An 18729-nucleotide genomic window follows, 5' to 3' on the forward strand; every position below is an offset into this window, starting at 1 on the left:
TCCCTCCCTCCCTCCCTCCCTCCCTCCTTCCCTCCCTCCCTCCCTTCCTCCCTCCTTCCTTCCCTCCTTCCCTCCCTCCTTCCCTCCCTCCCTTCTTCCCTCCCTCCTTCCCTCTTTTTCTCCCTCCCTCCCTTTCCCTCTCTCTCCCTGTGTTCCACCTAAATGTCTAGAAGGCAGACTGTTTATACTCTTAGAGAACATAATTCAATTTATTTTAATTCAGCTAAAAATGATACATGTTGAGTGACAACTGTGTTACTACTTGCAGCAAATAGTTACATCCTTGTCCTCAAGGATGGCACAGAAGTGCCACCTGAAGACACTCTTAGGACTGCAGTAAGATTTCTATGCCTGCAGCATGGGCCACTGATTTATGGGGGCAGAGGGCATGAAAGGCTTTCACAAGATGATTCTGCACGGAGAAATTAACGTGGGGAGAGATACATGGGCCCGAAATACAAATGCACAGCTGAGGGTTAGAGGCAGCATCTGCCCATGAAGTTAACAATGAAGAAGGACAGTGGGACAAATCATGTGCCTACGGCCCAGCGGTGAAGACCATCCTGTAGTAGGAAAGGCCCTTGAGACCACAGATACAAGAAACCAGGTTAGTCTTCATCACTTCCTGATACTGAGACTTTGGGGACTTGACAGTGTAAGGCAAGGAATCCAAGAAATGGAAAAGTCAAGCAAGGCAGAGCCTCCTCTCCGATCAAAAGATGTAAGATGATGCCATGGCGACATAAGATGACGTCACAACGGTTCAAGTCGGAGGAGAGAGGTAGAGAGCTATTGAGTTCTTGAAGGATTTATGTGAACACTTAGGAGAACCTGAAGAGTTCTTGTAATGTGATTCAATTCTTTCTTCCTGAAAATACAAACCACAGGACATCTGCAGAGGCCTTGCTCAGTCCTGACTGCAATTGTATATCCCTAGAATAACGGAGAAAGAATTCAAGACACAAGAGAAAAGAGAGAACGATACAAATCCTTCAGGATACAAGTAAAACTTTTTTTTTAGCCATCTCAAGCTAAGAGTTTAAAAATAGAAGGTTGGAAGACCTAGTTTTGAAGGGACACACATGAACCCTGCCCCTTGAACTTGCTCTGTAGAAAAGAGGCTTCTACTTAATGAAGAGCAGTTAAAATTTACAGAAATGAGAAGCAAGGACAAATATTGGGACATTTTTCTGGTGAAAAATCTAACAGAAATGACCTATATTGCTATAATTTTTAAAAATCAGCAGTAATGATGAATCAGTTAATAATTAAATAATAAAGAGGAGCCTGGGTGGGCCCTCAGAGAGAAGAGACTTGAGTTACCCCCTCAGTGTCTCACCTCCTCTTCAGTCTTCCTGAACCGAACTCACTAATGGCTTAGCCAGGTCAGGGAGCAGACAGCTCAGGACTGGTTAGGGCTCAGAACAAAGTGAACTGGCAGAGCCCAGTATGCAAATAGCGGAAAGGAATGTGCTGCTTCAGGAACTAATGTTTAAAGCATTTTCTTTTCTTTCTGAGTCATTCTCTGTCAATGCTTTCACTTATAAAGTCTTTGAAAATTGAAAAATTGAAATATTAGCATGAATCTCAGCACTCACCTTTACATTATTTGATGTCTGTCTTAAATGCAAAAACAAAGGAACAAAAAAATGCTACCTTTACTCTCATTCAGGATCATAAAAAACTTTTTTTGTTCTCACATATACATTTTGTTCTGATTAAAATGATATAAATGCTGAACAGTTGAACATAGATGTTTTAATTTGATTTTTCACTACACCTGTACTCCACCACCAACACTCCACCCACAACATCCCACCCACAACACCCTACCCATAACACCCCACTTACAATATCCTACTATCAACACCCCACCAAGAACACCCCACCCACAACACCCCATCCACAACACCCTACCCATAACACCCCATTTACAATACCCTACTACCAACACCCCACCACCAACACCCCACCAAAAGCACCCCACCCACGACACCCCATTTATAGCACCCTATTATCAATACCCCACCAAAAAAACCCCACCCACAACACCCCATCCACAACACCCCATCTACAACAGCCCATCAACACTGTCATCCATATGTCAGGAAGAATAGAAGAGAAATTAACTGTGGCATACCTAATCATTTCCTCAGGCTGTGATTCTAGCATGTACTGTTGACGAATGCAGAAAAACAGCATAGCTGAGACAGATCCGACGGAGTCCATCTCTTGTTCACATCTTACTGTTATTGCTCATATCTAAAGCAAGCCCATGTTCATAAGAAAGCATTGCCTCTTGGCAGTTCCAGTCATCCTCCATTACCATGGTTCATCCTGATTATCAATTTGCTGGGATTTTGAATCATCGTATAATCAAATCCTTGACCATATCCATGAGCTATTATTTAGATTAGGCTAATGAAGTGGGGAGGCCCACTCCGAGTGTGGGGTAGGGTATCAAAGCAGACAGATTAAAGAGGAGCACATGAGCTGAGCAGGATGTTGCATCTCTCAGCTCCCTGGCAACAGATGCAACTTCCGACGCCTCGTGCTCTGAGAGCTGTCACCTCTTTGACATGGGCTGCACATCGGTGCTCTGAGACAGAATGCATCTTTCCTTTCTTAAGTAGCTTTTGCCAGGCTGTTTTACCAAAGCAACAAGACAAGTGCCTGATACACGCCTTTATCCTACTCACTCCAGAATAGACACAGCATATTCTCCATGTCGGTCTCAATGAGCTCCCATGCAGTGCAGGTCCGCTGGAGTGCTGTGCTCATGGGCGGTAGACGAATGAGGTGATAATTTAAAGCAACCCTACCGAGTGTGTATAGATCCTCAGTACATACAATATCCACCCAGCTCACAAAATAGTAGTTCAAAGGTCAAGTAATAAGGATGTTAACACTGCAGTAATAGGACATCAGGCCAGTAGCCTCTCTTGAGCACACACTTCACAAATCCATGAGGATAGCAGTTCAATCCCTAGAGCCCATGTTAAGGTGGAAGGGGAGAACTAATTCCACGATGTTATCCTTTCTCTCCTTCACACACACCATGGCATGTATATAACCACCCCCAACAACAATCATGATAAAAGAAGGAAAAAGAGGAGGGAGAGGAGGAGGGAAGAAGGGAGAGAGGGAAGGATGGAGGAAGGGATGAAGGGGGGAAGAGATCTTTTGAACTAGTAACATCCCCACTGGCACAATTTATAAACCAGCCTCATACAGATTAGGTAGTGAGATTAACCAATCACAGGGAAATATAACCAAAGAAATGATTCAGCAGTCTAAGCCAAAGTGTTTTATTAGATAGAAGGTCTATGGTTATTGGAGCCGATATATTGGCTACTATTACAGTTGACCTCAGTCCATAGGCAAAGAAGCAACTGATTACTATTATGATTTTAACTAACTTAATATTCTACATGCAGCTACAGCCCAAGTGGCATAAAGCATCAGGTCATTTCAGACATTTTCCTGAGAGCCCGGAAATACATAGGAATTGCTTCTTTTGTCTCCCTTTGCATTATAGTACCGCCATCTGGGAGAATGATCTTAGCAATATGATGCACATTGAAGACATTTTGTAGAGACAATATTGGCCTCTCGTAAATTCTCGTCCAGGCCAACTGGCATACGTGACTTTGCACATGTAAAGTTAGAATGTTCTGGCAAAATGGAGATAATATTGAAGTACCCAGCAGAAGGAGGTGGGGGCTCATCCAGGAACTCGTAAAAGACAGTGCCGTGGCTGATTGGCAGTGTTAACTCTGCATCTGGAGAATTATTTTTAGCCAATTCTTGACAATTGGTGATAAAGGGAGAGAATAGACTATTTAAAAACCAAGCATCATTGACAAAATTTCATTTCAAACTGTTGTTTTTAATTGCCATGATTCTCTTAAAAACTCAACAAGACAAACAAAGAGTGATTTATAACCCTGCTCTTAGTGTCTTTTTATGTGATCTGCTGACTCTTAGGATCAAAGGTCAAAGGCTAGGGCAGGGAATTGTTGGGTGGCCATAAACAAAGAAGAGATAACAAAAGAATAAAGGATTACAGAAGCGTGACTTCCACCCTACGTGACCACACCACACAACCTCAATACAGACTGCACCACTGAGCGCAGAAGCCTAATAACTTGATGAATCCATTATGAACATTTTAAATTCCAAGCCACATCCCTTATGAAAAATGCAATTCCCTCAAAATTAGCAAAGAGCAATTGTCTAAAATAAATAAATAAATCCAATAAATAAATAAATAGCACCGCTTTAGAATTTCTCAGTCATGATATGTAGCCAAGTGGCCAACTGTCAGTCCTTTTAGAAGGAAAGATTTTGAAAGATCTGTAAAGAGCAAGCGGAGTGCAGCCTTTGTCTTGGGAGTTTAATTTGACAGAGGCTTTAGGACAAGAGATCTCCTTGGAACGCAGTTCTGCTTTCACAGTTAATTTAGGGCTCATGTCAAGAACGACACATTTCTCACGTGTCTTGGGCCCTAATACATTTGTATTCTGTGACTTATTGGAAGGAAGATGGGCAGTTATTTTGTAACCTTTAATTTGTAGCTCAAACCCAGAATGTTGCCCAATTAGCACATGGTCCTAAAATGTGTCTTGACTGATCACCAAGGCTTTAACACACTCCCAAGGGATGATGGCAGGCAAGGCGAGGGTGGGGCACATTTTCTTCTCATCGATGGTACAATCGAAATGCCACCGAAGATTTACTGGTTTAGAAGTGCCGAGTGCCTATTCTACCCCCAGTGGTAATCTGTGTGTTATACACAGGAGAATAATTTACCGTAATTACCTCCTCACTACTCTAGCCGAGACTGGATCCTTCCAATAGTAAGAAGACAACAGTATCTGCACTTTCCTTTCTCCGTTCTCATTCCTGTTCTAGTTACTAATCTGCTCTATAATAAAGAAATAAACAAATCTCTAATCCAGCCCACAACTAAAGTTTTAACGTATGGATTATTGGGAATAATCGTTCTCTGCTTTATAAAGCCTGAGGTCAATCTTTAGCCCCAGATTACACAGTTACTGGCCAAACTCTCACCATCATACGTCATAGCAAACTCAGGAACTTATTTAGCCGAACTATAAACGAGATTACACAGTCCCGGGACTCCCTCTCTCAGGTCAGAAGATACTTAAGTCAAAGTTTTATTTTAGATGATATTTTTCTGCTCAACCACAAGACAAAGGAAAGAAAGACACACATTACATCTCATGGGTTTTGGTGTGATGAATATTTCTTAAAGCAGAAACATTTAGCAACATGCAAACATTTTGTGACACTTTGTTTTATTTTGTTTGCTGTTGTTTGGATGAGAAGAAAGGAAAGAAGAAATTCTTAAGGTGGAGTGCAGAAGTGGGTTAGGTACTGCCGCCTCTCTCACATAAATGGACCACATCAGGTTCTAGGCGGCGGTTTGGAAGATGATCAAGTGGGCGATTTCAGTGCTTTTCCTGCTTGGAGCCTCTGTGTAGACAGAGTGCTGTATTCTGGAAGTGAAAGGCCTTGTCCTTTCACAGAGAGCTTTCATTTTCATTGCTACACTGTTACCGACTCCCTGAGCTCCTTTAGGACTCTTAATTCTATCTGCCTTAATGTTTAATAGCCTCATACTGATTTCAGTTAAAGATAATGAGAATTAAATCAGTGTATTCAGATGAAGTTTTAGATTGGTATTGGATGACAGTTTCACCTACAGACAGATATGTGATCTACTTCTGTGGTCAAAGGAGCTGGCCTTGGCAATCTCTAAAAGGAACCTCGAGAGCTGGGCAACTTTCAGGACTGCATATGGAAATGTTACCACGTGAACGTGGCTTTAATGCCAACTTCTGCTTGTTCTGCCATCAGCGTGTGGACGTGGCTTGTTTTATTTTTGCATCCTCTGTGTCATTAAATGATAACGTTTAGAAAAGTCACATTTCATCGCGGCTGACAATATCTCATGAGCACAGAGCTTACTAAAACAAAGGTGCAGTGAGGGTTTTGGCTTGGCTTCATATTTCGTTTCCCGTCCGCGGTTTATTGTTCTCGGGGCTGGGGAGCGCTCTGACGTCCTTCAGAATATAGAATTCACTTACCGGCAGCAGTCGTCCACTCACATCAGGATAAGAGAATAAAACAAAGCACAGTGTGGTTCTTAGCAACACGAATAGGTCCAACTTGTGGCCTTCCCCTCACTGACATTTGGCGTGGGTTAAACTTGAGCTAAGGGGCTTGATTATTCAGTTTTCTGACTTTTTCTTGTTTAATTTGGCATTCTGATTCTGAAATCCGAACTGGACTTTTCTTTTCATCCATTCTACCTTAGACCAAGGATTACCAGAATAAAATATACAGTGAGATAGAGATAAAGGTTGAAGCATGTGGAGAGGGCTGTGAGAAAGGGCATAGCTGGCTAGAATTTTGCCGTGTGTTGAGTTTAAAAAATTTTTTTACAGGATTTTGAACTGTATTTTCCACTCACTAAAACACCATTTGTGGAAACTAATGTGGCCACCACGGGAAAAGGAAAATACGCTCACCTCTGCTTCACCTTCTGCACAGAGGGCAGACAGGAATCCGCGCTTGCTCCTCCTCCGCCTACAGAGGAGGAAATGAAGAGGAATCTACTGGAGAGCATTTGTTTCAGAAAAGAAAACGAGGCAGGGTCAGGACCAGCCGCGGCTTCTTCCTGTGCAGAAGTCCGTTTCATGCGCACGCCAGTCAGCGCCAGTCAGCGCCGTCTCCCTGGAGCCGGGCGTTTCAACTGTGATTCCTAAAACAGGAAAAAACTGACATGTGTTTATGTGTGTGTCAGATACACGGAAAGCCATCATTTTCTTGGCAAAATCAGGATGTTTGTTTGTTTGCCTCCCACCCACGAACTAATGTAAAGCCAGAGGAACGGTCTTTATAGTAGTTCAGAACTTGGCTCCTTTATCCCGGTATTTCCTTCTTAGGTCAAACTAAGAATTCTATAGGAAGTAAAAACAGAAATTTGAAATTAAAAATTAATCAGATGTATCAATATCTGAACATGTCTACTATCTCAACAGTGGGAAGACGGAAGAGGAGGATCAGGAGTTCAAGGTTATCCTCTGCTATATAACATGCTCGAGGTAGGCTAGACGAGAGGCTGCTTCACAAAAATATATATGGCATGTATATATACAATAAGGCACATGCACACAGGAAATAGAATGTAACAAAATGGATGGGTCTGAAATGTTTCATGAGTGGTATCGATGTCAGTTTAGTTGAGTATATTATTTTTAATAAAGTAAATCAAGTAAAAGCTATAAAGGGGGAATGTAGAAATGGCTGGGGTGTCAGAGCTCTAACTGCTCCAAATTCAGCTGCTACCACCATATGGCAGCTCACAGCCGTCCGATTCCGTGGAATCTGATGCCTTCTCCTGGTCTCTGAGGACACGAGGCATACATGTAATGTGCGTACATACATGCAGGCAAACATTCACATGGATAAAATAAGATAATAAATGAATCTTTAGGATAAGAAGGATCTTCCTGAATCTTGCATTACAACGGTAGTGAACACATTCGTATTTTAAAATATAAAGGGTTTTAGGAGTTTAGTTTTAGGAGTTGACCTAAAACTTGCCATATATATATAGGAGGCTGTGGACTCTGTCACCAACATTGAGCAAACACACACACACACACACACACACACACACACACACACACACACACACACACACGTGCTTGAGCACTCATGAACACACAGCTTTCAGACTCTCTTTTCGTCATTTTTGAAGGATTTCCAGAGAGACCAGGAAGAAATGTTAGGTTGGGATTACCAACTGTAGCAGGAAGTCCATCTGAAGAAAATCTGGAGACAAATACATTTGCATTCTAGAAAGTTCATTAGAATAGAGAAACTTCTTTTTTTTTCCGGAGCTGGGGACCGAACCCAGGGCCTTGCGCTTCCTAGGTAAGCGCTCTACCACTGAACTAAATCCCCAGCCCTAGAATAGAGAAACTTCTTTTTCTGTTGGTTTATTTCCCTTCCACTTTCAAATGGCACCTGTTCAATTGTTCACCCATTTCCTACTCTTCCTACCTCCCCCTACTCCTCTTCCCAACCCCCTACCCACCCCTCCCCCACCCCCACCACCCCTATCACGGTCTTTCTGTTATGTTGCTCTGTCTCCTCTCTATGTAGATCAGGCTGGCCTCAAACTCACAGATATCCCCCTGCCTCTGCCTCCTGAGGGCTGGGTTTTAAGGAGCCCACCACCACATGTGGCTTCCATTCCTTCTTTTTTTGAGATTTATTTATTTTATTTATATGAGTACAGTGTAGCTGTCTTCAACACAACAGCTTCTTTTAACTCTGTCTTGTGAGCCCCTTTCTAGTTTCCTGGCCTCTACCCACACTTACTCAATACACATATTCAGCAGCCAGAGGCTACAATCCATACAGGAGAAAGAAGAAGCAGTGTTTTTCTTTCTGAGCCTGGCTACTATCTAAGTTAGGGCTTCTCTTGCTGTGATGAAACACCACGACCAAATACACGTATTCGGAACGAAAAGGTTTATTTGCTTTACGCGTCCACATGGCTGTTCATTAGTGAAGGAAGTCAGGGCAGGAACTCAAGCAGGGCAGGGACCTTGAGGCAGAAGCTGATGCAGAGGCCATGGAGGGTGCTTCTTACTGCCCTGCTCCTCATGGCTTGCTCAGCCTGCTTTCTTATAGGCTCCAGGACTACCAGCCCAGGGATAGCACCACCCACAATGCACAGGGATAGTACCTTCCCATCAATCACTAATTAATTAAGAAAATGCTGGGGTTGGGGATTTAGCTCAGTGGTAGAGCGCTTGCCTAGCAATCGCAAGGCCCTGGGTTCGGTCCCCAGCTCCGAAAAAAAGAAAAGAAAAAAAAAAAAAAGAAAATGCTTACAGCCTCGTCTTATGGAGGCATTTTCTTAGTTGAAGTGAGTTCCCTCCTCTCAGATGACTTTAGTGTGTGTCAGTGTGTCAGGTTGATATAAAACTAACCAGCATAATATATTATAATATATTCCATTTCAATTTTCCTGCAGCTTTCAGGATTTCATTTTCTTTAGAGCAAGAGAGAGAGAGAGAGAGAGAGAGAGAGAGAGAGAGAGAGAGAGAGAGAGAGAGAGAGAGAGAGAAGATCTGGGAAGGAATCATCAGAGTAAGTTCCATGCAGCAAGGATGCAAAGGGTTAAATGACGTGCAGAGAAACCAGGCAATAGGGGTGGTGTGTCTGTAGTCATTTGAGGAGTTTGCAGCCAGGGTTGGAAGAGTTAGTCTATGTCAGGGTTTCCAAACAGAAATCACCTCAGCTTTCTTTGCCCAGTTAGCTCAGGATGCACTAAATAGTATAAAAATCATCTCTCTCTCTCTCTCTCTCTCTCTCTCTCTCTCTCTCTCTCTCTCTCTCTCTCTCTTTCTCTCTCTGAAAAATCACACTGCACTGAAGTAAAGCCTATTGCCTTCCATCTCTACCACATTTAACTTTGCAGCAATTTTGTTCAGCAACACACAGGCATAACTTCTTAGCCACGAAGCGTTTTAAACAGCTTCTGTAAGGCGATGCTGACTGGAGGCTTGCAGAGCGACAGAGGGGACACTGCATATGTGTGTATGTCTACATTCATATATATATATGTACATGTACCTGTGTATGTTTTCATTAGCCATCCATTGATGTGTCCATAGCCTAATTCTATTTCCTTGCTACTGTGAAAGCAATAACAATAAATATGAATGTCCAATTCCGTGTGATAGAATGTCGAGTCTGTTATTGAGTATATACTAATTCATATATGACCCAGTGGTATAAAGCATGGTGCAGTTGTGTTTGGTTTTTTTGAGAGGTCTCCACACTGATTTCTTTAGTGTCTTCATTGCTCCGGACTCTCACCAACAGGAAGTAAGTATGCTTTCTGAAATGATTAATTAATCATCAACTCTGAAATTATATATGAATTAGCAGACCCTCCAGGAGAAAACAATGACTGGCAGAGATGGAAAGAGGGACAAGAATCAGATGGATTTTTAGGACAAAATATAAAACCAAGCACAATGGTAAAACAAAATCCTTTCCTAAATTAAAAGCATAAAGGGACTCTGATAAGTTCCTATACACTTATCGCAATCCACTGTTTCTTCTACAATTTCACTTAAGAAGTCCTAAGGAAATGCCCCAGTCAGTAAGGTTTTCACCACACAAATTTGAGAACATTACTTTGATTGACAGTATGTATTTAAGAACCCACCATAGCAGCACGTGCCTATAATCCCAACAGGATGCCAGAGACTCTTTCTCAATAAATAGTGGGGAGCAATTAATGAAGAAAATCATCTTTGAGCTCTGTCCTCTGAACACTCACTCTTTTCCAGTGCCTAGTGTTCTCTTTCTCTGTCTCTCTGTCTCTCCCCCTCTCTCTCAAAGAATCTGGATTATCTGGGGACTAATTCAAGGAACAAATCTAATTGGTGATCTGTTTTAAGCATTCATCTGTGTGAAGTTTTAAAACCTCAGTTGAGAGAAGTCAGATGATCCCAGTCCAAGCTTCATGAGAACCTCCAATTTTACAAGACACGAAGTTGCCAAGTGTGGTGCACGCTGAGAAGCTTCCATTTGCCCTCTGTGATGGTGGTGGGCTCCTTCTCCTCTAGAGCTCTGAGCCCCTAGTAAAGCCTCTCTTCTCTACGTTGCCTTGGTTATATATATATATATATATATATATATATATATATATATATATATATACACACACACACACACATTTAAATAAGTTAAAATTTATAGTATTCTAAAATTATGTCCCACCATTGGGCCAGCCGCCATTTGCTGTGGGACTTTGCTTCTAGAAAACGTGTAGAGTCTTGTCTTTCTTAGCTGTAGGCAAGGGACTCTGGGTATTTTCCCCATAGCTCTCAAGTGAAAAGCAAGACCACGGATACAGTAACTCTCAATGTGAAGACCATGAAGGCCAGCACAGCAGGAGACCACAGGAATGGAAAGTCATTTTTAAGCATAGCTTAGATTTTGCAAGATATTTGCTTCTAGAACAATGAGGCATGGTTTAAACAGAAACAGGTAAAAAATATTATAGACATCCAACTCTATTAACTAGTCCTCATGTTTCCAGGTAAAAATATTATAGACATCCAACTCTATTAACTAGTCTTCATGTTTCCAGAGTGGTTGATTGGAGGCCCACTCATGCTACCCCTTTGTCCTTGATTTTACTGGAATGTTCTTTTGACAAATCTCTCCTTCACAGTGTTCTACCATCTGTATGGATAGTCTCTTATTTCAGATCCTACTGGCAGGAAAGTTTCCTTGTGTCTTGACAGCAGTTGGCTGGGTGAGCAGTGATAGCTAGGACAGATAAAGCTGATTGTTTATAGTTCTGTCTCTTCAATAGGATCTGTAAGCAGTGTGAGTGCAAGCATCCGCCTTCAGTCATCTAGAAATAAGGTGTACACTCCAGTAGGCCAAGGAGGGGCGTCTGACTCACCTCTCTGGTGGGTACATGGCAGGATTTCTATCTACACTCCGCTCAGTTATTTGGTATCTAGCAGCTGAATCATTTCAAAGAACTGACTCATTTTCCAAGCTTTCATCTAGGTAATATGGAAAGAGTCTCGCTGGATTTGATAGAAAATTGAATTTCAAAGCTCTCGGTGTTTGACGGATTATTCCACCCACTTTGCTTCTTATGTACTGGGAAAGGATAGCGCACTGTGGTGCCTCAACTTTTCCACTTAACATCTCTGATTAATGGTACGCATTCCCCAACCCCAGTGTTCTCGGGGCCAGAGGGAAAACCAAGTTAAAACATTCAATCCGTTTTTTTTTTTATTGAAGACTTGTGTCACTTGCTTTCTATTTTACTCTATGCATTTATCTCAAATCATTATGCTAGTCTATTATATGCACATACAAATAACGTGATAGAGGTTGAGGCCATGATTAAGATATATCTTTCACAGATGCCTTGAGTAATACATTGTAGAATTTTCTATGCAGTATCTTCATGGACAGTTTTAATAGGAAGAGTTCTGTCTTAGAACTACTCAGCTGCAACACTAGCCTCCCCTTTGTTCTTCATGAAAAGAGAGTAATTTCAATACTGCTTTGAAGACTCATTGGCATTGTAGATTTTTGGTAGACACAAACTATTCCAGAATTATTCCTCTGAATACAATTTTAACAACTTCGGAAGAAAGGTGATATAATTGATTGCCTTGACCAGCACAGTGTTGAGACTGACTTGGCTGAGGGCTAGGAATGACAGACACATGTAGAGAAAAGCTCAGGTCAGATGCAGCGCTGTGCACTTTGATGGATAGCGACTAGTGACTGGAAATTCTGCACATTTATTCTACATACCTGAATGAGGAGGTGGGTCAGCTAATCTCTGTAGGGGGAAGGCCTTAGATGTGTGTCTTCTGGGAGGAGGAAGCTGTGGTCAGTAGTTTCTATAAATATGGCCAATATACATATGCTGACTAGGGGAAGGCGCTGGGGTCTTTAACACAGCTGTACTCCTGTGAACAGAACACATTTACTCAGGACTCCATCCACTCTCCCAGATTGGTGGAGTTTGTCACTGTGACTACAGGTAGGCAGTCCACAGAAAATATATTTTCTGGAAGCTAGAAAGTTCAAAGTCAAAGACTGCTTGAAACCAAGATCGGAACATTTCTTAGATAAGTTTCTCACCTGTGTAACTTGCGTTATTGAGGAAGGCTCCCTTCTCTGTGTCCTTACGCCCACCACTGTGTCCTAACTCCTACTTACTGTACATAGCAAAAACTAGTTGATTTTCACTGGCACCTGTGTGACCGTCATCAAGACTCTGACCCAGTATGAGCGGAAGCCGTGTGGCTATTGGTCATTTGCAGCCTGGTAGGAGCTGTTGCTTGTAGAGCAGCTGTAGACTTTGACAGTCTTGCTGCATGATGTAGCACATTGTATTTCTGTAGTGCAGCAGTCTCTGGGATGGTTATTTAGAACAGAACATCGTCATGTGGTTGACCAAGCTTATACCACAAACTTATCCACAGCAACGAGAAAAACCTCGGTTGGCCTTTTGACAGAAATGGGTAGAAAATAGTAGTCTTGCACTTGGCCTTCCACGACCACACACAGAAAGTAGCTATAATTGTCACTGATAGAACTATATGGCTCGTGTTGTCTTTATTGGACTCGTTGCTCCGTGTAGTAGTCGGGAATAGTTCAAAAGTGTGGAATGCCTTTCTGCTACTCTGAACCCTTTATGATCTTCATTAGGTCTTCAGTCTTGCCCTGATTAGAATTCACTGGGAACAACTTATTGTAGAACATTGTGTTCTAAGCTTCTGGTCCCAAGTAGGCCCCTTCTTTTCTGTGCCCTTGGTTTCGGTCCTCTACACATTCACAACTCTACATTAGCTCAGCCGTGGAAGCTTTTGGAGTTAGCCACTTGTAAAAAAACCTTTGAGTAAGTAAGCTATCTCTGAAAAAAAGGACTACAAATGCGTGGTTTGTTTGAGTTGGTTATTGCTATGTGAAGGAAAAAAGTCTAATTCTTCCTTTGTGAATGGATGATCCATGTCAAGTAGAGAACTTGGGAGCAGAAGTGAAATGAGGTGTCTTTTCAGACATTATTAAGGATGAAATTAAGACTAGTGCAATGGTTTAACAAGGGGCAAATTTACCATATACACATGGAAAAAAATTAAGCTAAGCCAGTGTGTCAATACTGACCTTTCTGGCAAGATGTGTCCACTGGTGTAACAGTAGTGTTACTGTTTTAGAAGTAACCAATGTTGGGCTGGGGATTTAGCTCAGTGGTAGAGCGCTTACCTAGGAAGCGCAAGGCCCTGGGTTCGGTCCCCAGCTCCGGAAAAAAAAAAAAAAAAAAAAAAAAAAAAGAAAAAGAAGTAACCAATGTTAATCCTGAGATTCATGAGAGAAAAAAACAGTTCCACAATTTTGAGTCAGATTTGAAGTAATCGTCAATTAAATACCCACCAGGATGGACATTGGTCAGATTACCTGTCTGGAATTCCAGAGTGGCAATGAGTCACATGTTGTAGGGGTTTTTTAAGGGCAAACCCATAAGGCTACCATATTTCCTATGTGGCAGTCTAGTGTAAAAGAACTACAACTCCCAGCATTCCAGGAAGTTACCTTGTTCTCCGGTGGGTGTGGCTTGCAGGTTGACTTTGGTTCTTCCTAACTGGATTTGTGGCCTGTTCTAACTGGAAGAATTCACACCTCATACTATAAACTTAATCAAAAACCTATGGCTAGGGTAGTCACAGGTCCAAGGGGGAATTTGCTGTTTGTATTAGGTTAAATGGCCACACTGCCATACCTTCTAAGTATTTATTAACTTAGAATGGTGCTACTGTCTGTCTGTGGTAGAAGCTTGTTTTGTAGTGAGCCAGGGTTGATGCAGAGGCTTCATAGCCAGTCAGATGCAGAGAGCAAGTGTCTGTTGAGTGTTCATCCCTGAGTGTAGCAGCGAGTGCACCTCTGCCAAGGCCCAGGAAACATTACAGATGGAGCAGAAAAATTGCCAGGGTCCAGGAACAGTGTTGTGAAAGGCTGTCATCTGCATGACCTGGCCACAGTAACACAACTGCTGCTCTCTGCCTTCCCAAGACCCGCACACACAAAAAGACACGAAGGTAAGAGGGGGGCTAGTTTGAAAAAAGTAGGTCAACTGTGGAAATACTAACAGAGCAAAAGGGTGAACCTTATCGTCATATATACAGGTATGAAACTTTGATTCAAAAATTTAAATCATAAAAAATATTTCAAGGCAAAAACAAGCGCAGAGGTTTGGGGTCATGGGAATGAATCAGTATGATAATGAAGTCTTGCAAGTCTCTTGTGGGAAGAAGAGCAGTAGGGTAGCTTCACATCTATTAGCACTACAGCCTGCTGGACCTAAAGGTGTTTAATCTGCAGAACTCCTTCAGGCTTGCGGGCAATAAGAAGCTACTTTTATCCTTATGTGTCAGGTTAATGGAGAAGCAAGTTTTGGACTGCACATTTTAAGAATTTCAGTCTAAAGATGAGGCTTGCTATGCTTCCTAAGAAATAACCCTTGTGAGGGCTTTGCATGGCCTCTGCAGCTGTTTCGATCTGCTGTGAGTCAGACGGTCAGCAAACGGAACATGCTGGTTTTTTAAAGATGCCTTCCCTACAAAGACCTGGCAACAAAGAGGTGTGGCTTTGTTCAAGCTGAGCCCCATATGGGCCAAAGAACCTTTGAAGAAGAGAAAATGTCAAGAACTAAAGTAAGCAACTCCAGTGAAGAAATCCGCACATGACGTTTGGGGGTATCGAATATGTTTGCTGGCAGTCTGTGTTCTTTAATAGAACTTTGGCAGAGTGTTGGGTATTTGGGGCACAGTAGTGGGAGTGCCGTCACGATGTAACCAAAGACAGTGGGGGATTGTTTTGGAGAGACTAAGATCCAACTAAACCTTTGCCCATGCCAGGAACTAAGAGCAAGTCAACTGCGCGTGTTAAAAGTGTTGAGTCATTAACTTCCTGTGTGGCTCATCTGCTGCTGAATATGTCTGCCTTGTTTTCTTCCTCTTCTTTTATAATCTTAAGAAATAGATGCCTTTGTGGCATTTGGGAGATAAATCTCTGCTTACTACAGCTCAGAATATATAAAGCGATGAGAACTGAATGAAAATTCTCATTAAGATACACTCATGAATTCCACAGTTTTTATTTGATTCCTGATATGCCTTTTATAACCTGTTCTTTACATAGAATCTGAGAATGTCAACAGTTATGAGACTTGCTTATGTAGATTGTATTTCAAAGAATATTAGGAAAGGGGGGGCAGGAAACTTTAAATACCAGCCCAAAGTCCTTTAATCTTGAAGTAGCCATTAACTGTTCAGTGGTATGAGGTGAAATCTATGTCTGCAGTTCATTCTCTCTCTCTCTCTCTCTCTCTCTCTCTCTCTCTCTCTCTCTCTCTCTCTCATTCTCTGGATGAGAACACTGCTTTTTAAATTAGTTCAGTTCTCTATAGACATTAGAGAGGCAAACTACTTCAGAGGACATTTACCCAGTCGTAGGTAGTCACCATATAAAAACCCTCACCAGGAGGAATGGAGAGGGACCTCAGTAAAAACCAATTGATTCACTCAAAACTGAATTATAGTTATTGACGTATTCTTTCTTTAAATATACTGGGCCGCCTGCCAATCAACACCTCAGTGATGCTCTCTGAAAGCAGACTAGAAGGAAGACTAGAGAAGGAGACCCAGAGAGGCCTGGGATGGAAAAGAGCTTCATCGTTTACAGACGGCACTATTGTAGAGAGAGAGATGACTCGTGTATTTCACCAAACACAGTGTGCTCAGTTCTCACCACCCCTCCTCTCTGCTGTTCCACACAGACCTCTTTTTATTTGTTCCTGAAAAACTTCTTTTACTGCTCCAGGCAGAATCCTCCCCCTTTGCACTTGATTTTTGTTTGTTTGTTTGTTTGTTTTGTTCCTGGGATACACTACTATGGAGGAACTTAGTTGTAATGATTTGCATACGCTTGGGGGGGCACTGTTAGGAGGTGTGGCCTTGTTGGGGTAGGAGGTCACTGTGGGCTTTAAGACCCTCATCCTAGCTGCCTGGAGGTCAGTGTTCTCCTAGCAGCCTTCAGATGGAGACGTAGATCTCTCAGCTCCTCCTGCACCATGCCTGCCTGGGTGCTGCCATGCTCCTGCCTTGATGATAATGGACTGAGCCTCTGAACCTGTAAGCCAGCCCCAATTAAATGTTGTCCCTTATAAGAGTTGCCTTGGTCATGGTGCCTGTTCACAGCAGTAAAACCCTAACTCAGACAGCAGTTTTCAGAATTATCTCTTTAGGTTTATATTTCTTTTCATCTCCCACCAGACTCTGAAGACAAGAATTGCTTCATAGTCAGGCTTTTTGCCTCAAGGCTCAGTATTCAGAAAATGCTCACTAATTGTTTGATGAGTGTGCATGTAAAGTGAACGACTGAGTTAATTGAAGCATAGAGAGAAAGTAATTTTGAAAAAACTAAAAAGCAGAAGTGATTTGTCTAAGGTTTATAATGTGCCAAGTGTTTAGCATAGCCTTTAAACTCTAATACATGTAGTTATATTGCCTGATTCTCCTGGACATCTTCCAAAGTACCCGGGCTGAACTTTGCCTGCAACGGGTCCACGACCCCATACCTGTGGATGATCTTACTTCCTACTTGATTCCTCGGCATTAAGAGAATCCCACTTAAGCTAGAGATGAGTGGATTGCGCTTTTTTCTTGCTAACAAATGTAAAGGAAGTCAGTGTCTTCAACATCATATTAGTAACCACTAGTCTTTCATTTCATGTAACATACGGTACTTCTCTCCTTCAAACCCAAGAGCCAACAATCAGTCATTGGTTTGTTTGTTTATGTCTGAGAAAAATCACAATACATTGTATGTATTATGAAACTATCAAAAATAAAACATAACAAGAAAAAAGAAAATTATAAAAACATCTTTGTGAATTCACATTGATTGTGGAATTCATTCCCTGCCATCCCTATACTTTAAGAAGACAGAACAGTTATAAGAAATACAATTATAGGTAGGAAGACAGGCTCAGTCTGGTAAAGTACTCGCCATGAAAGTGTGAGGATGGAAGATCAAATCCCCAACCCACAGAGAAGCCAGGCACAGTAGCACACAACAGTAATGCCATTGCTCTTAGGACAGGATGGGAGGTCAGACATTAGGATACCCAGAAGCCCATGGGTCATTGCGGCATTACTCGGCAGTGAACAACAAAGTGAGACCTTGTCCCAGATAGTTGAAAGGTAAGGACAGGCAACCAAGGCCATTCTCTGACCTGTGTGCATACACATCACACACATGACCTTACCCAGACATGTATATGTGATGTACACATATATCCACACATATCACAATGTAGCTCAGATGATGAGTGCTTTCTACAGATATCATAAACAAGGACTAGTCTCCTAAATTCCTAAGGAAATATCAAAGTCATGTTTTTTAGTCAGGTTGAGAGAAATTTATACTTTATTTAGTAAGGCTTTAGAATGCATTATCCTTGAAAATAGATCAATGTGACATATAAACAGATTTTAAAATAAAATAATAGATTCCTGAACAAGTTAGAGATACATTAAGAAGTTAGGGATGGCACCCTTGATTTTGGAGGTCATAGAAAATAATTATAATTTCCAGTCAACTACAATTACATTTAGGATTATAGGCCTTGGTGCTTCTATTAGAAAGTGAATATATACAAAATTATAAGGATGATTTGCCTGAGATGTTTTGAAGTACTTTCATATGGACTGTGGATGTAGTTTATTGGCAGGTTGTAGTGATAACTCTGGAATTCTGGTTTCTTTAAAAACCAGAGAAATATAAGAACGTGCTTTGGTTTTAATCTCAGATGTAGGGATGTGGGGCTGCTTCTGACTGCGGCAGCTGACTATGATTTGTCTTGCGTTCTAGCAGATGTGTGGTTTTGCCAGCTGCAGGTAGTTTTGCAATTATGTGACTTTGGAATTCTGTGAAATTTTCAGAGGTTATATAGATGCAACCACCACCACCACCACAACCACCACCACCACCACCCTCATCACCCCGCCCCTGGTGTTGGTGGTTGGTTGTCTTCTAGAGAGGCTGGTTGTAGTTTGTTTGTAACTGTGA

The 18729-nt window shown here is 41.9% G+C and overlaps 1 protein-coding gene across 19 annotated transcripts in view; it reads right to left on the reverse strand.

Annotated features, from left to right (window-relative positions):
• The window catches only part of 1700020N01Rikl (RIKEN cDNA 1700020N01 gene like), a 133155-nt gene that overhangs the window by 55999 nt on the left and 58427 nt on the right, over nucleotides 1-18729 (reverse strand). For all 19 annotated transcript variants that reach the window (XR_010062833.1, XR_010062830.1, XR_010062824.1 and 16 more), the window contains exon 3: nucleotides 6558-6790. Coding sequence is in view for 1 of the 19 variants with exons in the window: in XM_039099244.2 (XP_038955172.1) it covers nucleotides 6684-6790 (107 nt within the window). In the remaining 18 variants the exon portion in view is untranslated. Of the gene's footprint in view, nucleotides 1-6557; nucleotides 6791-18729 lie in introns of those variants that run through there.

The sequence above is a fragment of the Rattus norvegicus genome, chromosome 1, assembly GCF_036323735.1.
Source record: "Rattus norvegicus strain BN/NHsdMcwi chromosome 1, GRCr8, whole genome shotgun sequence".
Lineage (NCBI taxonomy): Eukaryota > Metazoa > Chordata > Mammalia > Rodentia > Muridae > Rattus > Rattus norvegicus.